Source organism: Pantherophis guttatus, chromosome 1, assembly GCF_059756535.1.
Source record: "Pantherophis guttatus breed Tessera chromosome 1, ASM5975653v1, whole genome shotgun sequence".
In the NCBI taxonomy this organism is placed as follows: Eukaryota; Metazoa; Chordata; class Lepidosauria; order Squamata; family Colubridae; genus Pantherophis; species Pantherophis guttatus.
This window is the reverse complement of record NC_142063.1, coordinates 313,314,638-313,336,711: the sequence shown is the minus strand read 5'-3', so window position 1 is coordinate 313,336,711 and position 22,074 is coordinate 313,314,638. Positions and strand designations below refer to the sequence as shown.

The 22,074-nt window shown below is 34.8% G+C and overlaps 1 protein-coding gene across 4 annotated transcripts in view; it reads left to right on the top strand.

Annotated features, from left to right (window-relative positions):
* CCDC88A (coiled-coil and HOOK domain protein 88A) overlaps positions 1 to 22,074 on the top strand; it is an 89,628-nt gene that overhangs the window by 21,864 nt on the left and 45,690 nt on the right. For all 4 annotated transcript variants that reach the window (XM_087888549.1, XM_034427346.3, XM_034427345.3 and 1 more), the window contains 8 exons: positions 653 to 736; positions 5,412 to 5,552; positions 5,699 to 5,868; positions 14,147 to 14,228; positions 15,227 to 15,385; positions 17,708 to 17,854; positions 20,481 to 20,625; positions 21,520 to 21,704. In XM_087888549.1, coding sequence (XP_087744675.1) covers positions 653 to 736; positions 5,412 to 5,552; positions 5,699 to 5,868; positions 14,147 to 14,228; positions 15,227 to 15,385; positions 17,708 to 17,854; positions 20,481 to 20,625; positions 21,520 to 21,704 — 1,113 coding nt within the window. The remainder of the gene's footprint in view (positions 1 to 652; positions 737 to 5,411; positions 5,553 to 5,698; positions 5,869 to 14,146; positions 14,229 to 15,226; positions 15,386 to 17,707; positions 17,855 to 20,480; positions 20,626 to 21,519; positions 21,705 to 22,074) is intronic.

Genomic DNA, 22,074 nt, shown 5'->3' with positions numbered 1-22,074 from the left:
ACCATGCCTGAGCAAAGGGACTAAAGCATTTTTGATAGCCAATCTCAATAAAAATAGTTTAGCATTTCTGTGGCATTGATTTCCTCATATGGAAGAGATTGACATAGCCTCTAAATCAGGGATAGAAAATGTGTATCATTCAGCAGAACCAGCCAGTATTGTCAGTAAGCAGAGAATGTGAAAGTTATAATTTAGCAACACCTTAATGGTCTCACATTTCCCACCCCTGTTCTAAATAAAGGTCTTCAGGTAAATTAAAGATAGACCCTTCAATAAAAGACGTACAAATGGGGTTTTTAGAATCAAAGCTTAATAAAATGAGATTATAACTATTCAGTTTCTACTGTACTGCAGTACAGTAGAAACTTTTAAAATAGATCTTTTGATCACTGTTTTAATCTAGCAGACAGCCATGATGGCTGGTGCTTATTGGGAGTAGGAAGGCAATATGCAAAACTTAAAGAAGTTGAAAAAGTACAATGCTTGATCAAAGATAAATAAATCACAAATCTTTCTGTAAATATTCATTTTATGCTGATGTGTGTTTATTAGGTATTTCAGGTGTACTACATTACTAAGAAAAAGCTGGAGGATGTTATTGTATTTTGTTTAGCTATCTATAAAGTAAATACTAATTAAAATTTTTATTTAGTGCCAGAAGAAAGAAGAATTCATTGAAAGAATACAGAGTTTAGATTTTGATGTAAGAGCAGCTGTTGCTGCCCATATACAAGAGGTAAATATCTTGTTTATTATTACAAAATCCTAATTTATTAAAAATATTTTAAAGGCAGTCAAATGTCTTGATAATAATTTATTCTGCAGAATGTTTATTGTATTTGAAAAAATTATATATGCACTTTCTTATTAAATAAAAAAGATCAGCCATTTCTTCTCATAGGATTGATGAGCTTATGCAAGGAGCCAAAGACATGAAGCCATGGAGAAGCCATTGAAAAGTTGTTAAGGCAACAACTGTAGAAATATGCATTAAGCTCAGTGACTTGTTTTAGAAAGAGATCAAACTGGCTTGCCTCTGACTTTCACAGGTATAAATGGAAGAGAGGGGAAAACATAGGCAGACTTACAAGATTCTGTTACTTTGGCCTATCTCAATAAAGTATAGTTATAGCCTTCTTCTGGAGCTCCTGCCTCATATGATTGGTGCATTATTAGAACAATCAATCTCCTGGATCTGATTGTTTACTGAAGTTTTTGTGGAATTTTCCTGTTGATTTGGAGGTCATCCTGTTATTTCAGCAGTTGATTTATGGAAATCACAGATTACATATCCATAAAACTGTACCTGGATGTCATATTCTCAGAAAGCCAAATTGATTCTTTCTTGGAAATTAAATGTTGAAAATTGTACATTACTTGAATTCTTACTGTGAAACCCACTAGGTTTACTTGGTTTGTGTGTATCTTGAAATATTAAATATGTTAGATCAGGTCTGAGAAGTTGGAGTTAATTATAATGAGGTATTGAGTAGCTCTGCTTCAGTCTTATTTGATAACAAGGTATCACCAGGAATAATCTTGTCTGTGTATTGTTAAATTTGAACAAGAAAGAATGATGGTTAGAGGCTTAAGCGACAGAATTAACAGTGGTCCATTTAACTGAGGAAAGATGAAAGAAGCTAGATAAATTTTCACCTGAAGAGAAGATTGAAAGAGGTGAATTAACAATATTTTATTTATTTTAAAGTTATGTGAACAAGGATGTTAATTGAAACAATTTCTTAAAAGGATTAAATGTAAACAAAGCATATCTGCCTTGGCCATTATAAATTTCATTCAAAACTAATGAAAATTCAGTTTCTAAGGTAACTCAATAGTGATTTCACAAAAATAAGCAATTATATAATTAAAACTAAATCCCATTGAATTCAATAGGACAGCAATTCTATGAGGCAACAAATCAATTTAGGAATTACTTTTTCTGGCCATGAATATGGTCCTGTTTGAAATTCAGTTAGCTAAAATTAAGATAAGCCTACATAATTCTATTATATAAATTAGAAAATACATTAAAAGAAGAAAGATTGAAAGGAATAGACAACATTCTTTACAGTCTCCAGAAAAAAAGCCTTTCCGTAAGGCCCTGAAGACGTTTTTATTTCAGCAAGCCGGCCTGGCCTGAATAGGTTTTATGGGTTAGTTTTTAATTGTATAGCTAGGGGTTTTAAATTGGGGTGGCCGTTTAATTTAATTTATTTTTAATTATTTTAACTTTTATATTGTATGTTATTTTAATTCTTGACTGTTCACCGCCCTGAGTCCCTTCGGGGAGAAGGGCGGGAGATAATTTTAATAAATAAATAAATAAATAATTTAAAAAAGCCAATTTGATCTAGTGGTTAAGGCACCAGGCTAGAAACCAGGAGACTGAGTTCTAGTCCTGCCTGAGGCATAAAAACTGGCTGGGTGACTTTGAGCCTCTCCCTCTCTCAGCCAACCAACTTCAAAGGGTTATTGTGATGGGGAAAATAGGGAGGGAAAGGATTAAAGTATGTTCACCACTTTAAGCTATTTATAAAAAAACAAAAAGAGAATGTGGTGGCTGGATGGAGTAACTGAAGCAGTAGGTGTGAGCTTAAATGGACTCCAGAGGATGGTAGAGGACAGGAAGGCCTGGAGGAACGTTGTCCATGGGGTCGCAATGGTTCAGACACAACTTCGCAACTAACAACAAAAAAACAACAAAGCCGGGATAAAAATAAATAAATAGATTAATGATGTATGTGCTAGTTGTGGCTGCATGGAAGATAAGCAAAGACAACACTTTATTTCTTCTCTAGTTGATGGTAGGTGTGTGTTCATTAGATTAAACAAGAATAACTTTATCCCTTACTGGGATATGTCCTTTCTGATTTTGCACAGAGGTAAGGAAGATAGCATACCAGGAATGAGCTCTTTGAAGGAAATATGAAAATAAAAATGCATATATTTTAGTAGTATATTAAAAATTCAGCATAGTCCAAACAGAAATAGAGCACTCTATAATAATTGAAAACATTAATTATTAAAAATAATTATCCAGTGCTCATTGTAAAGCGGCAAAATTTAATTATTTTTCCGCTCTTATTGCGTCATCAGATAATCGCCCGGCCGCCCTGTTTAGGGTGACCCGCTCCCTGCTCCATCTGGGAGCGCGGGAAGACCCCTTGGAGGGTTGGGCCGAGGACGTTGTACAGTATCTGTATGACAAAATCGCTCAAATTCGGGAAGACTTGGACTCTGACTGGGTAGATTCGGGAGGGGTGATGGAGGCAGGTCTTGAGAATGTTATCTGGGAGGAGTTTGATCTTGTGACTCCCGAAGACATGGACAGGATTCTGGGTAGACTTAGCGCGGCCACATGTTTATTGGATCCGTGTCCCTCCTGGTTGGTACTGGCTTCTCGGGAGGTTAAACGAAGCTGGCTCCAGGGGATTATTAATGCTTCATTGAGTGAGGGTGACTTTCCCGCCGCCTTGAAAGAGGCGGTGGTGAGGCCTCTCCTTAAGAAGCCTTCCCTGGACCCAGCAGTGTTAGTAAATTATCATCTAGTCTCCAACCTTCGCTTTGTGGTGAAGGTTGTTGAGAGTGTGGTGGCGCGACAGCTTCCCCAGTACCTGGATGAAACGGTTTATCTACATCCATTCCAGTCGGGTTTCAGGCCTGGATACAGCATGGAAACTGCATTGGTCGCATTGGTTGATGATCTCTGGAGGGCTCGGGACAGGGGCTGCTCCTCTGTCCTGGTCCTATTAGACCTCTCAGCGGCTTTTGACCATGGTATCATGCTGCACCGGTTGGAAGAGTTGTGGGTGGGGGGCACTGTGCAGCGGTGGTTCTCCTCCTTTCTAGCAGTCGCAGTCGGTGTTGGCAGGGGGACAGAGATCGACCCCGAGGCGCCTTGTGTGTGGGGTGCCACAAGGGTCGGTTCTCTCGCCCCTTCTGTTCAACATCTATGTGAAGTCACTGGGTGAGATCATCCGTGGTTTCGGGGTGAAGTACCATCAGTACACTGATGACACTCAGTTGTACATCTCCACCCCGGGCCACCCCAATGATGCCCTTGAAGTGATGTCCCGGTGCCTGGAGGCCGTGCGGATCTGGATGGGGAGAAACAGACTCAGGCTCAACCCGTCCAAGACCAAGTGGCTGTGGTTTCCAGTGTCCCGATATAGCCAGTTGGTGCCATCACTGACTATTGGGGACGAGTTGTTGGCCGCCACAGAGAGGGCTCGCAACTTGGGTGTCCTCCTGGACACATGGCTGTTTTTAGAAGAACATCTGACGGCTGTGGCCAGGGGGACGTTTTATCAGGTTCGCCTGATTCGCCAGTTGCGTCCCTTTCTGGATCGGGGCTCCTTATGCATGGTCACTCACGCCCTCGTCACTTCCCGCCTGGACTACTGTAATGCTCTCTACATGGGGTTCCCCTTGTGGAGCACCCAGAGGCTCCAACTGGTCCAGAATGCGGCCGCACGGGTGGTTATGGGAGCGACATGGCGTTCCGATGTAACACCTCTCTTGCATGAGCTGCACTGGCTCCCGGTGGTCTTCCCGCTTCAAGGTATTGGTATTGGTTACCACCTTTAGAGCGCTCCATGGCTCAGGACCTGGATATCTACGAGACCACCTTCTGCCACCGGTAGCCTCTCATCGGCCAGTACGCTCCCACAGAGAGAGGCTCCTCAGGGTGCCATTGGACAAACGTGTCGACTGGCGACCCCCAGCGGGAGAGCCTTCTCTGTGGGGGCACCTGCCCTTTGGAACGAACTCCCCCCAGAGATACGGAGGATCCCGGATTTACGCACCTTCCGCCGCGCCCTCAAAACTTTTTTATTCCAACAAGCTGGGCTGGCCTAACTCTTTTAATTGGTTAATTTTAATTTGTTTTTAAAAATAGGGGTGTTTTAATTAGTTTGGGCCAAATTTATTTAATACATTTTAAATTGTTTTTTAAATTTTATATTGTACGTGTTTTATCTTGGCTGTTCACCGCCCTGAGTCCTTCGGGAGTAGGGCGGTATATAAATCTAATAAATAAATAAATAAATAAATAAAATTGTTTGCATTTTAATGCCTACAGGATTAAGATATGACTTCAAATGTATAGGCTCTTTTTCCCTGGCAAAGTGAGTTGGAAAAGAAATTAGAAAAATCACTAGTAGATGAGAGTTAATTTCTAATTAGAGAAAAGGCAAGCAAAAAATACAATTTTAGAAAGAGAAATGATAATCTTCAAAGGTCAATTGCAGAATATTTCTAAAAATAGATTAAAATGTACATAATTTGTTCATTAAAACAAGCTTGAACTCCATTTTTTATCACATTTAGTTACACTTAATTAGTCCAAATTTAGCAATTTAATTATTTAAATACAATAGTTTTACATCATTGTTATTTATTCTTTGTAGGTAACCCATAATCAGGAAAACGTGTTTGATCTCCAGTGGATGGATGACAGTGCTCTGGCACAAGATTATATGGAACCTCTCCTTAAAAACATGGCATTGCATTTAAAACGACTTATAGATGAGCGAGATGAGCATTCTGAGGTATTAACAGCGTTTTTTACATTTTATTATTTAGGATTTTGTTGATTAGCAATGAAATGAAGAAATAAAATAGCTAAGTAACAATTTGCAAAATCTGAAGGTTTCTACTTCCATATACTTAATTGATTTTTTTTTTAATGTCATAGACTATCATAGAGCTTTCTGAAGAACGAGACTCTCTTCATTTTCTACCTCATGCATCAGCAGCACAATCACCTTGTGGATCTCCAGGAATGAAATGCACTGAAAGCAGACAACACTTATCAGTGGAATTAGCAGATGCCAAAGCAAAGATTAGAAGGCTTAGACAAGAGCTGTAAGTACATAATAAAGAATAATTATTAGAACTGATAAACACCAGGACTCTCCAAGGGCAATTGCCCTCCTGCAAGGAAGCATTTGTTCCTTGGACCTTGCAAGGAGGTTTTCTCCAGCTTGGATTGGCAGGAATCATTTATTAATTTATTATTAGAGTTTATTTTGTCTTTATTTTGTAATAGCTAAATATTTTTAAGGTTTTAACAAAACGGTCAAGTTGCAGCAGATGAATTTTTTCCTTTAGAAACAGAATTAGTATTCTTTTTGCACCTTCTACTTTTGTAATAGTTACAATATATCATTTAGCCTGAAATAAGATTTAAGATATTAGGAACTGGGTACAAGTAGTCCTCTATTTACAACCATAATTGAGTCTAGAATAAATCATTGTAGTCACAACTCCAGCTTGATTTTACCACTGCTTTTACAATGGTCTGTGATTGCAAGTCAGAATTCAGTTTATCCAGTGGGTGTGTTTTGTTGGAAGTAGGCAAAAGAGTTGCAAAATGCGATCACATTGACCATAGGTCATTGCAACTAGTCAATTGCCAAGTGCCCAAGATGAAATCACATTATTGTGGTGGTGGTATAACTTAAGACATGTAATAATCATAACTTTGAACAGACATTAAGGATGGACATAAATTGTGGGCTATCTATAAATCGTCGTTGACAGGAGTACATTCATTGCCTTAGGAACTTTTTTTAAAAATAAAAACACAGGATTATTATTAAACGTTACCAAACTGAAGTAGTGTAAAATGCATGTTTTGTAAACAATTTGCTCATAATCTTACTCATGTATAATTTTTCAATATACCTGTTAATTTTAATTGGAAGCACTATAGCTGAACATTTTTAAAAAGACTTAAAATGTAAGTATTCTGTGGAATGAATAAAATTAAGAATAAAAGTGATGAAATGATATGGAAAGAGGCTGAAAGAAGATAATGCCAGAAGGATTATTTTAATATTTGTTTGGAAAAGATACAGTTGCAAGAAAAAGTATGTGAACCCCTTGGAATTACGTGGAGTTTTGCATGAATTGGTCATAAAATGTACTCTGAACTTCATCTAAGACACAACAATAGAAAAACACAGTCTGCTTAAAATAATACTACAATTCCTTTCCAAGAAAAGGAAAAGCATTTATTACTGTGAGAATGTTAAAAAATAGTAAGACTATGGGTGTTGAAGAAGATGTGACCAGAGAAATGTTAAAATGTTGTTTGCTTATGAAATAGTTCCGTGATTTTTTTAAACATGTCTTCTGTGCTAAATAGGTAGAAGATATATTATTCTTTATTGAGATAATTTGCAAATAAAGAATATAAAAATATAAATAATAATAGCTAATGAGAACAGAAATAAAAGATACAAAAATATAAGGCTGGGATTTAGAGAGCAACTATGTAGAATAAAGTATAAATGTTGGAATAAGAAACAAAATAATGGAAATAGACAGAAGAGAGAGGAGATAGAACTTAGCTCTAATAATAATTAGAAAAGCCATAACAACATTAATAAAAATAAATTCTTTTTTGTAAAATAAAACTTCCCCACAAAAGGGTCTGTGTCTTTGATAAAAATACATATGACAATAAGGATGTGTGATTTCTCTTGATATACCTATGTTAGAGGTGTGTTGACTGGGAATATGAATAATGTGTGTATTTTTATATGCAGTTGATGCTGTGCTGTTTGCTGAGATTCCAGATGATTTGCAATGAACAATAAATATATGGTGCAGTTTGGAATATTGACTTGAGAATTAGCATGTTGAACACCAAGATAGTCAGATTTGATATGGAAAATGAAGTGGACAATTCTAAATTGTACATAAATGGTTAAAAAACAGAACATGTAATTGAATTAATGCACTTTGTGTGGGCTCTCTTGCTAGTTAGTAACTGTTTTAGATTAAGCAAATGCCTATAAGCAAGAAGAGGCCTACCACCCAAGTATGTGTATGTTTGTTGTAAAATACATATGTGCACATTCCCTTTTAGAGATTTTTGATTTCTTGTGGATTACTGCTGTATAAGCATGCATTTAATCTCAAAAGGTTAAAATAGTTTAGAAGTTAATCTGAGGGAACAGATTTTAAAAGCATTTGTATTATAAATGTAAAGTAAAAATAGCTATAATTTCCCTGTTCTTCTTCTACCTATAACTGAACATATATGCACATTCAGTACTTTCTGTTTGTCTGCTTATTAGGTGGTACTCCTGGTTGTGGGTATAGGCAAAAAAACTCTGTAAATTCTCATCAGCAAACTCAGATTTAGAATATTTCAGAAAGCTAAACTTTACAAGTAAAATGAGACAGCTGTTTAATATCACAGGTAGTTAAAATAGTATTGTGTTTTGCTGATGGAATTATTTATAAATACTTGCCAGCTAGCGGAAAATGTTGCAGCTCTTGTTGGGGATACCTACTCAGTCTTCTGCATGACTCTGTATAATTTTTTTTAAAAAAATTTGATTTATATGCCGCCCTTCTCCGGAGACTCAGGGCGGCTTACAATGCGTTAAGCAATAGCCTTCATACTTTTGTATATTTATACAAAGTCAGTTTATTGCCCCCACAAACTGGGTTCCTCATTTTACCTACCTTAGAAAGGATGGAAGGCTGAGTCAACCTTGAGCCTGGTGAGATTCGAACTTACAGTAATTGCAGACAGCTGGTGTTAATCACAATGCTTTTAGTCTGCTGAGCCACTAGACTCAGGGTCTTTTTACGACCCTGTAATCCGTTTTATCAGGGTGGTGTTAGGGTGACTGAAGGGAGCTGGGCATTTACTGGCCAGATGCCCTTCCTGACATGCGGAGTTTGCAGCAGATATTTTCTCTTTGCGCTCTGGTAGAGAAACATCTGTCCGTGCCTAGGATTGAACTCTCAACCTTTCCAAGTGGAAGGCGAGCTTCTTTATCTCTAGGCCACCTTGCCACTCAATGGCTTTGTATACATGTAACAATATTTTTGTATACTATCAAAACACCGTACTTTTTTAAAAAAAGTTTTGGAAAAAAATAAATATATAGTATATAACTTGATAAGAAGGTATTTATGCTTTTGATCAATTTTAACCTGAGTTGAGCCACAGCTGTGCTACAATTATATAGTTTCCAGCTTTCTTTTCCCATGAGTTCCATGTGCTACAGACATGTTTGCCATTAACAGTGGGAGAGTGTGCCTTTGTACCAGTGCCTAAAGTTACTCAGTGATTATAAATGGTGCTAATGTCCATATTAGTAAAATTCCTGAAGAGTCTGCAATTCACACAAATACTTGTTTGTACAATAACTTTTTTAATATAATCCAAGACTATATAAATTTCATGATTATCAAAGTTGTATCCTAACTTTGATTTGATAATGCAATGTATATTGAGGGTTCTAAATCTGTGGCAAATTATTTACACAGTGATGTGAAATAGGAGTTTAACATACAAGTTTCAGAATCATTGTTAAATTCAGTCTAGCAATGAAATGAGTTTAAGATTGCCACCTGTTCTCTGCCTGAAGGGCCTGCTTCTAATCCTTAGCTGCAATTGTGCATGTGAAATGCTTTAAGCATTAGATAAATGCTGTAAAGTTTATGGCCAATTAAGCCATTATGGTGCTTGCTGAATGAATAATACAGCAGGGGTGAAGAGTCTTAACGTATGCTTGTCCTCTAATACTAAGGTGAAATTTTCTATATTTGTTCTGGACACAGAATGGCATAGTAATTTATGGTAATAAGGTTTTTCTGTTGTAATTTCCTGTCAAAATTTGATGCTGACAAACATTTCTAGACCCCTCAAAATTGCAAAGCGCTTCCTTAGGTACATTTTATTATTTCACTTTGGATATTATTTGACATGTTTCATTATTAGAATTGTATTGAACTGCAGTATGGTAGGCCGGGCTTCAGATACTGTTTTGAGAGAGAGAGGAGCATGAAATGGGAACATTTATATGTAGAGCCAGCGCCTCCATCCCTTACCCCCCTACACACACATAAAAACAAAGACCAACAGACTATTACAAGAGAGTTTTAACTGGATCATCTAAAATGGGCAAAGTATATTATTATGTCTATTTAATTACTTTTTTATTTGAACAGAATATAATTTTTTTAAAAAATTAGTCATGATGAATAGAAAAATAGAAAAAAGAGATACCATTTTTGATGACTCAGATATTAGGTGTCTGTTGAAATGAGCCTAGCCGAGATATTCTATAAACAGCTGCACTAGGGAAGTTAATGCAAATTGCTGTTATTAATTTGACTGACATGTAATAGCCTAAATAGTGAACATTGGTGTAGAATGTATAATTAAAAACAATCCCATTACACTTAACTGAATAGCTCATTGGAAGTGTATATATTTCTGAGAATATTTTTTTATTTTACCAATATGTTTGTTTATTTACAAATAACATTTTTGCCTATAAAATGCTAATATCTTTTAATGATTGTCAGTATCATCCGATGTGCTGGTATGCTAAAGTAATTCCCATTAGTTCTGTACATTTTAAATAACATTGCACTTAAATTGGATACAAAGCATGGTGGTTAAGTAAATATTTATGAGAAGCTGTGGTTTGACATAAGAACTGTCATTATTTAAAACAGGCCCTACATTGAAAAGTTCATTAACTCCAGCTTTGATATTATGTATAAAATACATGCTGTGCAATAGATGTATACATATAAAATGGTTGAATATTTTTATGTTTGGAATTTATATTTTTGTAATTTGAAAATGAAAGAAACATTTTTGATTGCACATTTCTATAATTTCTGATTTAAATAGGTTGTCTTGCAGATAAACATGTTTGCTGTTATGAACATATTTCAATTAACTTGATGAAAAGCAAGCACATATTCTAATTCAGTTTTAATAATCTGATTCCTTTGGGGATGACAGTGAAGAATAATTCCACTGCCCAGTTTAAGCTTCTCAGAAAGAAAAATCTTAGTGATAAAATAATATTCTCTTGGGAAAAAAATTAGTTTCCCTTAACCTGAAGTTTGTACTATAAGTTTCTGTTTTAGAGAAATAACACAAATTCTTATCCACCTGTTGTCCTGCACTCTACATTCACATATGCAATACTGCTGTTTGTGCCGTATTATATTCTTTCTGGAAAAATTCTCAGTCAGATGATTTTGTGGGGAGGATTGAAGTGGATTACTTGATAATAATCAGATGTCTTGGTTTATATGAAAAAATTGTTTTCCAATATAATATATCTGTTGTATTCAGGTACTATTCAATAAATGTTAAAATCTATGCCTATTTAATTTCCTTGCTGACAGATTAAACTCACACTGGAAATAAAAAAGAAATCTCTCCATAGATATTAAGAGATTCAGTTTTGAGATTTTGCCTTTCAGTGATAGGTCTGATGTTATGCACTCCAGTACTTGCTTGTTTGGTCACCTTTCTCACTTCAGTACTTGCTTGTTAGTTACCAAGAAATATGCGGGAACCTTCTCCAGCACCACAGCTCAAATGAGTTGATTGAACTGTCTTGCTTTTTTAAGGTCCAATTTTCACAGCCATAGCTAACTACGAGGAACACAGTAAAGCAGACTAACCTACATTTGGTTGTTGATGTCCTTGCTTTTCCATATTCAGCTACATTTATCATTGCTATATGACCCAGTGCAATCTGACATTTTATTTTGGGATTGTATTCACTGCTTTGAGCGATCTGCAATCCTAGGAAAGTGAATTCTTCCATGCATTTTATCTCTTCACCATCAGTTTCTATTTTCATGTTTCCATTCCTTGTCGTGGTCATCAGCTTGGTCTTCTTGATGTTCAGAAAGAGACTAAAATTCTCACTTTCTTCTTTGATTTTTCTTGATCAGATGTTCTGAGAGGAGAGTTGTATCATGAGCGTATTGAACATTGTTGATGTTTCTTCCACAACTTGTATCCTGGTTTTTGATTCTTCAAGATCTAGCTTCCTCATTTTGGCACACAGGTTGAATAAGAAAGGGAGAGAATGCAACCTTGATGCATCACTTTCTCTATCATAAACCATTCAGTGTTTTCATATGATATTCACATAGTGGCTTCCTGATTTGAATATAGTGAATGCATTGATACCAGATGTACTGGTATCAAGTCCTGTAGGGCTCTCCATGGCTCTTCATGATCAACACAATCGAAGGCTTTCTTGTAATTGATGAAGCATGTAAATGATCTTTTGATATTCACGAGATTTCTTCTGTGATCTGCAAATCTTCTATTGTGCAGATTTGCAATACGACTGCGAGTGCCATGACCCTTTGGAAGCCAGCTTGGAAATATGGCAATTCCCTTTTTGATGGTTCATAATAGATCTTGTTCTATTTTAAACAAAATCTTGCTGATGTGAGGGATGAGAGCAATTATGCAATAATTGAAACAATCTTTGGAGTCACCCTTTTTCAGCAATAGAATAAATACTGAGGATTTCCAATCCTGTGGCCATGTGTTGATATCCCAAATTTTCTGGCACAGGTGTCTAATGACTGTGAATGATACAGGGATGGTGTCAACAACTAGAGTCTTGTGGTTTGGCAGTTGGCTCCTTGACCATATGATCTCTTCCTCAGTGATGGGCGGTTCTATTTCAATTTCTCTTTCCTTATCATAATAAAGTACAAAGGGGATTTCTGAACCCTCCACAACTGTTCATTTCTTTCTGAAATTTCTTTTAAGGAGCCTTAAATGAAAGGCCCAAGGAGTTTGCACAAACTTTATATGTTTATATCTTTTATTTCCCCCATCCCCCATATCAGAACTTTGCTGATTCACTTCAAGCTTTCTGAGGGAAAATGGAAAGCTTTAGAAGAGAGGGGTTGAGGAAAATCTATTGCATGAGCAGCTTTTTTCAAGGTACTACTAGTGTCCTCTGTTTTATCTAATTTACTATTAGATAAAACATTTATCTAATTTTTAGATAAAAATTTATCTAAAATTTATCTAAACATTTATCTAAAATTTATCTAATCTAATTTAGATTCTTCTAATGCTTCACTGATATCAAACAATGATAATAAATGGTTATTATAAATATTTTCTATTTTGATATTAATGTTTCAAAACTGAAACTATGTATATATTATTTTAAATCTTATATGCCATAATCATTTTAGAATATGTGACCTCTCTGGTACTGAATTGTGGAATTAGGAATATGCAAAAGTTGTCCATTATCAAACTACTTCCAAGTCTTGCTTTTCTGGAAACTGCCAAATCCCAGTAAAAGCATAGAAGAGGAGGAAGTGCAGGATAGTCTAGACTAGAGCAGGAGTTCCCAACCTCCAGTTCGTGGACTGTCACTGGACCATGCCATGCCAAAAACCAGGTCACACAAACAAGCAAAGCCCCATCTGCGGGATGCAGGCAGCACACAAAACTATGTGCCCTCCGGTCCACGGAAAAACCTCTCTCCACGGACTAGAGTGAAATGAAATATCCCAGAGTTCTCCAGAGCAGTCCATTTCCACATTAATTAATTTTGCACACTCCTTGTTGAATATTTAATCTAATTTTTATTAAATACAGGAGTAAATGTGAAACTGGATCCAACAATAATATTAAATTGCCACAAGATTTGTAAGCTAATATTAACTATTACTGTATAATTGGAAGGGGAAGGAGAATGTCTTAATATGGAGAAAATATTGCTTTTGAAGGACTCAAAAATTACTTATCTATCTATCTATCTTATCTATCAAATTAATCAAAGCCAGAATCTATAATGAAGTTTTATATAACTGGTTTTTCGAAGGGAAAACATTGACTCATTAGAGTTGTACATCTGCAGGGAGGATAGACTGAGGAGCTGTTAGAGAATAATGAAGTATGTGAATAATGTAGATAAATCTTCTCAACCTGTGGTATTAATTAGGGATTCAACTGTTAATGAGCAAGTACACATGTTTCACTATTACTTAAAATAAGTAAGAAATTTTTTTTAAAGGCAGCTTCAGGAGAAAGTAATAATCAGGAACAGAGATTTAGAGAATCCAGAATTTATACACTTTCTTTGTCTTGTGTGTTTGCTGTCAAGCTCTTTTTCAGATTTGAAGTACTTTGATGTAACGGGATGAAATCAGGAGAGCAGAGGGAAGGAATTTAGCAATATTTCAATCCATTCTTAATCACTGCTTTATTTTTATCATTTTAGTGAACTTATTATGACTTGCTGGTGCAGTTTCCTTTAATTATTAACTGGAATGTAATATTTTATTTGTAAATAAAATATTTCTGTTTTGTTTTTAGTGAGGAAAAGACTGAACAGTTGCTGGATTGTAAGCAAGAATTTGAACAGAATGAAACTGAATTAAAGAGGCTTCAACAAGAGGTTTGTGAACCATGGGTTAGACTGTTTTGTTGAATTGAAATGTACTTGCTTGTGTTTATCAGTTCTATTAATGATACATGTTTCAAGCAGTGGGTCTTAATTAAGCAGATTTCAACTAAATAATGGCCATAGGATCTTAAACTTAAAATCATAACATTACTGGTATTGACCAGTGTATTTGTTATTTTCTGGTTTTGTTTTTTGTTTTAGCAATCTTTCATGTACTGTATTTAAAACTTAGCAAATCAATTTAACTTCAGGAAGGAGGCGTCTGTTGAATGCAGCTTCCATCCGCTTTTATTTATTCCTTTGGAAGAGTTTAGAAAAGAGTGACCTGACATTGTTCTATACACATTCTTTTTGTCTATAAGATCATTTTCTATGTTATATTTTTCCTCATTATCACAACTAATATAATATTTTAAGAATAAACATATTTGAACTCTAAAAGAAAACATTCTAATTTATTAGATATTTGAATTGCCCTATTCAAGGAACAGATAATATAGCTAAATGAATAATACATTAAGAAAAACATAATTTTCAACATTATATAAGTAATTTATATTTAATAACTACCAATATTTTTCATCATGTATGAATTTTTATTTATTTATTTGTCATATTTAAGAACCACCCATCTCCTTTACAGAGAGGCTGTGGGAATTAAGGTTCCTAGTTATAGAGTTTCTATGAAATTTATTCTATAAGAATAAAATCAATGTTCAACATATCAATATTAATGATTTTGAAAAGATGGCTACAAAAATGAATGCAATGATGTTGTTGTTAGAAAGAAAAATACTTATACAAATCCACATATAAATTGTGCTACTTATTGATTTTGTATTCTGAATAAATGCTAATGTTTACTAGTTTTCCTTTTCCATGCACACTAATATCTGTGTGATTTTCATGTTAATAGATAATATTATTCTTGTCTTCTGCACAATCATTTTTTTCATAAACACTAACATATATTTTGACTTATTTGCTAGAATATGAGTTTACTATCGGATGCCCGATCTGCCAGAGTGTATCGGGATGAACTTGATGTTCTCAGAGAGAAGGCAATCCGGGTTGACAAGCTTGAAAGTGAACTCAGCCGATATAAAGAAAGGCTACATGATATTGAATTCTACAAGGCTAGAATAGAGGTAATTAGAAATTTTTGGTTATATGTATGTTTATTTTTTTTACTGATTTATGTTTCTTACATGAATCAAGGTATTATTTGATTAGAATTCTGTGTTTGTGCTGATCTTGTTTTATGTTACAGGTCTAAAAAATATGCAACCTCCTATTAGTAAAGAAAGGAGGAAGGGAAAAAGGAAAAAATGTAAAAAAAGAAGAAAAGCAGAAAAAATGTAGGAAAAAATAGCTTCTCCCTTCATTAAGACAAGTACAAGCATTTTCAGTAACTGAACATCTCTAATATTTCAGTCAAAATTCCATATCTCTTCTTTTATCTATGAGCAAATAGATCTTTGTCATTCAACTTTAATCAGAAAAAGTCCATTTTAACAGTGGAGTATCAGAAATAACAATGCATATATTTTAACTTTTTAAAATTTTTCATATTTTCTTTCTTTACACAGTACCTTGAATTTTCTCAAAAAATACAAAGCAAAAAATTCTTCTTGCCATGTCTTATTTGTTTATGTCTATAAACAAATCTTTTAAAACCTCATCATGTAATCAAGAAAAACTCCATTGGGAGCTACCAGATGAAACATATTAAAATTTTTAATTTGTTCAAATGATATCCCACAAATTAATTTATTACCACTTTTTTATCTGCTCTCAATATTAGTACTATAGCTTATAACTTTATTTAAAAAGGCAAGAAAAACTCTTTTCTTCCCATGTCTTATCTTTAAATCTTTAAAGCATCATCATTCAATGCTATTCAAGAAAAACCTATTATCAGAAAAAAAAAGGTAAAAATACATTTTACCTTGGTCAAATAAGGTAATAAATAAGATCTTGAAGTTTATACCTTTTAGATACTGTCCCAAAACCTGATTTCTTTTCTTTCTCTATTTTTTCTCAGGAATTCCTTCATAAATACTACAGAATGCAGTCATAAATATTTAAAAAACTTATTTCTAGGTCCCTTAGTCTCTTTAAAATATTCTGAAATTGACATTCTAATCACCCCTTTGCTGTTTATTCCAAATAAAAAAGCTTTTCTTTAAGTTTTAAATTTACATAAAATATCTTTCACTGCAGAATGAAGGAAAATCACCGGTGTAATGAAACTTGTCCTTATGAAAGGTTTTAATATCCCAAAAGCAATTTACAAGCCATTTCTAGTAAAGGTGATTAAGACAGGAAGTGGATAAATCTAGCATCCTTTTGAAGGCTCCAAACCACCACGTGAACAAAGTTGACTCTCCTGGCTTCCAAAGCTCTAAAACCTGCTGAAGACCATAGTTTTACAGTCTTACCACAAGGAGCACCTATAAGGAGCATTCTGGGCAATCCCAAATTTTCCCATTAATCTGGAGAGGAGTTCAGGAAGTCAATTCATTCACTCCCTCCACTTTCTGCCATAGTCATCAACTTTACTAAAAGTGTAGTGGTTTTCAGTTTTACCATTATTTCCCCAGGGTCAACTATAAATCAGATTTCAGAGGATACTGTTAATGTACCATGCATTTAAAGCAGGGAGTATGTTTGTTCTATAGTTATTATCAATTACTTTTCACATTTCCTTACTTATTTATTTATTTTACTTGTGGGAATTTTGGAGTTCAATTTTTAAATATGGTTCTCTAAAATCAAAGAAGTATTGGATTAGTTTTGCCTCTAGATTTTGAATTATATGCTTAGTACCGTATTTTTCGGAGTATAAAACGCACTGGAGTATAAGATGCACCTACCTTTTTTGGTGAGGAAAAGAAGAAAAAGAAATCTCACTCTGCCTCTGAGCAATTTTGCCTCGTTACAGCAAACAGCCTGCTTTACTTTCATTTTCGTTTTCAGAATAGCTTGATTAGCACAAGGAAAAAAAAAATCTGCTCCAGCAATTTACCTCTTTGCAGCAAACAGCAGAGCCCTGCGCAAAACAGCTGAGAGCAAATCAGCTGAGAGTCGGGAGGCCGATCCAATCAACTTGTGCTAATTAGGCTGGGCTGAAGCTGAAAGGAGCTGTTTTTTCTTGCTGTTTGCTTGCAAGGAGGTAACTGCTGCGAGGCAGAGGCCAAAGGGTGGGGGCCAGTGGGTGGGCGGGGCTACATTTGGTGTATAAGACACACCTAAATTTTGACCCCCTTTTAGGGGGGGAAAGGTGTGTCTTGTACACTGAAAAATACGGTATTTTATTCTGTCACATGTATTTTTTCTTAAATAGTTACGTTAATTTATGTAAAATATAACAAGTAGTTCTTTTTGTTTGGTGTGTGCCATTTTAATTTTTTTTACTACTTTATTTCTTATTTGATTGTCAGTTTCATATTTCTCACTTATTACTGTAGGAACTAAAAGAAGATAATCAAGTATTACTGGAAACAAAAACAATGTTGGAAGATCAGTTAGAGGGAACCCGAGCCCGTTCTGATAAATTGCATGAATTGGAAAAGGAGAATCTGCAATTAAAAGCTAAACTCCACGATATGGAAATGGTGAGCATACAGGATGGGATAGAAAAAGTCATTTTTTAAGAACAAAATTACAGCTAGTCTTTAATTGCCAATGGTAATTGGGACTGGGAACTCCATCACTAAGCAATGGGGTCATAAGGCATGCCATCATTGACCGCACCAATTTATGACTGCAGTTCCCATAGTTTGGGTTGTTATTGTTAGGCTAATCTTGTGCAGTTGCAGCATTCCATGGTCCTGTTACTTCCTGCTGGCTTCCCCATTGACTTTCCTTGTGGGAACCAGAAGTGAAAGTTACAAATGGTGATCACAAGACTGCGATATGCTGTGATTTTGTAATTGTGACCTAGTTGTCAACCACCTGAATGGCAATCAATGACCGCAGGAATGCTGCAACAGCCACAACTATAAGGATTTGTTGTAGGTCCGCTTTGTTCAGTGCCATTGTAACTTCAAAAATATCCTGAATGAGTGGGTATTACCCAAAGAAATTCACATATTCACTTACTGAACGAATGGACATATTATGAATCTGCTTATTTTGCCTGCTCATAGCTTTTTTGGTGTGTTTTTATCTTAAATAAATGACGCATTGTAACCTGCTTGATTATTTAATGTTTATATAATTAAAATTAAAGAATATTTGTGTTTAAAAGTATAACCATCAAAGAAGGAAAATGATCATTCATATGTCTTCATTTATTTGCAGTAATTTATATATCAAATATTAATGTTTTTATTGTTAGTTTTGTAGCTGTAACTTTCAGAGAAAAATCATTTTTTTAAAAATGCCAACCTTTGTTAGATGAAAATATGATATAGATAGTTCTGAGGTTGCAATCATTCATTCAGCAACCAAAGTTACAGTGCCACTGAATGAGAGGGATATGTGACTAGTTTTCAGAGTTCCAGCTGTCACATCCCTCATAGTCATTCAATCATTCATGATCCAGTCACTCAGTATCGGTAACCTGATTGTGATTTCTGATACTTCCTGCCATTTGCTAGAGTTTTTTCCCCACTTTTTGTCCGCTTGTGCTTCAGAGACCCTGCACCCAGCACAATCCCACAGCACTTTTGCCCCTGCCCCTGCTGTAGAGCCCAGCCCATTTGCATTGCCCTGCCACACTCTTAGCTTCAGCTCTTATCCGCTGGCCTGATTACTCTGGACTCTCGCCTCTTCCTGCTGAAGAACTAACACCACACGGTCCTGGGGTTACAATGGCAATTGGGACTACTGGATTGCAGTTGCTAAGTAATGCAGTCGTGAGATGTCACACTTTATGACTGCATCAGTTAATGATGGATGTTTGGTCCAATTGCTGTCAGAACCTGAGGACTGCCTGCAGAAAAAATAAAATAAAATGGCATTTAATGACTTAAAGACTAAAAGAATTGATGGAGAAAATAACCTTTATGGCTTCTTTCAAAATAATTTTTCTTTTCAAATAGCAAATAGAAAGTGATTTAAAAACCACCCTTTTAATGTTGCACAGGTAGTTCTCAACTTACAATCACAACTGAGTCCAAAATTTATGTTGCTGAGCAAGACAGTTGTTAGTTAATTTTGCCCCATTTTATGACCTTTCTTGCCACAGTGTTAAGTGAATCATGGCAGTTTTTAAATGAGTGAATCTAACTTAAAATTTGTTAAGTGAATCTTTCTTCCCCATTAACTTAGCTTGTCAGCAGGTTGCAAAAGTTGATCAGATGACATGACTTCAGGACACTGCTACTATCATAGATACATGCCAATTGTGCCAAGTGTCTGAATTTTGATCAAGTTGCATGCTGCAATGGTCATAAATGTGAAAAACAATCAAGTTACTTTTTTTACTTCATTGAAACTTTGAACGGTCACTAAACAAATGTTGTAAATTGAGGACTACCTATAATATTATGAGTGGCTGAAGCTGACCTGAACTTCAGATTATGATTTTTTTCCATCTCTACCAAACTGGAAATACAACAGTGACCTGTTTGATTGAACTACGTAACATTTTATAAATACTAATATTTAAACCATTTAAATAGTTTTGTAATGTTTATGGTGTTTTCCTAATGTCATAATTCCTTATATTTTACAGGTAGTCCTCAACTTGCAACAATTCACTTAGTGATCGTTCAAGGTTACAACGGCACTTAGGACAGCTTTTCATTTACAACCTTTACAGCATCCCCATAATCATGTGATCAAAATTCAGACACTTGGCAACTGTTTCATATTAATGACTTTTGCTGTATCCCAAGGTCATGTGATCACCTTTTGTGACCTGACAAGCAAAGTTAATTGGGAAATCATATTTACTTAACAAACGTGCTACTAAGTTAACAACTGCAGTGATTCACTTAACTGTGGCAAGAAAAGTCATTAAATGGGGCAAAACTCACTTAACAAATGTCTCACTTAACAACAGAAATTTTGGTTTCCATTATGGTCTGAAGTTGAGGACTATCTGTAGAAACATTGTATGTATGCATTAGATTTACTTATGTTGTTTTTGTGCTGCCGATAACTTATTGTAGTTTCACTAATAAAAGTAGAAGATTCAGGTAGTAGCATTAGGCTAAAATTTGGTTACTGAAACATGTGGTTGCCTTTCGAGAGGAGGTTTTAAAGAAAGTTTATATGAAACTATTTTTTAAGGAACGTGATATGGATCGGAAGAAAATTGAGGAACTTATGGAGGAAAATATGTCACTAGAAATGGCTCAGAAGCAAAGTATGGATGAATCACTACATTTGGGCTGGGAACTTGAACAGATAAACAGATCATCAGAAATTTCTGAAGGTAGCTAAAGTTATACTTATTTGTTGTACAGATAGTATATGAGCAGTTTTAACATTCAGATTCTTTAAAGACTGGTTCAAATATTGGTCAATTTTCTTTCAGGGGACTCAAATACATAGCTATTTGAAAAAAGTAATATCCAGACTGGTTCGTTCAGAGGAATATTTGCTGCCTGCTAGTTTTGGGTGTTATTAGCATTTTTTATTTTATTTATTATTATTATTTTCAATTTTTATATCTGCCCATCTTGAACAAATGCCTCTAAACAATATTTTTTCAAATGTGAAATGCAATGGAATCCAAGAAAGTGAATGCAGGCAATCTTACAGCAAATTAAATGAAGTTTCCAATTGTACATTATTGATCTTGTTTAGCTTGTAAAGTTATTTCTGAAAATGCTTTACGGAGGGTTTATTAAGTAGAAGTAGTGCATTATCCAAAAAAGAGAAATGTCTCAATTGATTTTAATTTTCACTGTATATATATTGACCTCCATGTTGTCACGTCTGAAGAGTAATTTGTATATTTTACTCCACAGAATTAAGCAAAATTCTGCACATTCTTGATTTTGTATAAACTTGCAGCTTCAGACTATCAATAGATAGTCTCATATTAATATTTGTCATTCAGGATAATCTTCATAATTATATTTTTATTAATAAAAAGTTGTGATGCTTGGTCCATACTTTTGAGGTTCAATTTCAAGATGGGAAAAACATTTATTAAAGTAATTATTTAGGTTTAGTATTTATATTTGTTTTTGAAAAAAGAAAACAGTAGCTGAAGCTCTGTTCTTTTCTTTATACAGTTCTGCCCTTTCTAATTATATATGAGTAATAGTTTAGATAACAAAAGGGCAATTTATTCTTTTTATCTTCCATTTTAACTCAACAGTGCCACAGAAATCACTTGGTCATGAAGTGAATGAACTAACATCAAGTAGATTATTAAAACTAGAAATGGAGAATCAAACGTTATTAAAAACAGTAGAAGAATTACAACATGCAATGAGTTCCGTAGAAGGCAATAACTCAAAACTAATGAAAATGGAAAGAGAAAATCAAAGGCTAAATAAAAAGGTATCAGTTATTTTATGATTCTGTTAGAAAGTTGTTATATACAAGTGATATTCTATAAATTTAGCTTTTGTCAAATATATCCAAAGAACAATGCTGCTACCATACTGCCTCTGCCCATTTCTGTTTATTCTATTGTATATAATAATACTCTAGTCAGTAGAAATCTGGTCAATTTTACTGGATGTCTTAGTGGAATAATATTTCATTTTTGCGAGGGAGGAATTTTAGTACTGATTCTTTTGTAAGTAAATGGCATTCATTAGGACTTTCCATTAATATATAATTTTGGAGAGAAAATAGAGAAGAGAACACATGAGGTGGACAGGTGAATGAATGGAAGTGAAGGTAAGTAACAGAATCTGTAAATATT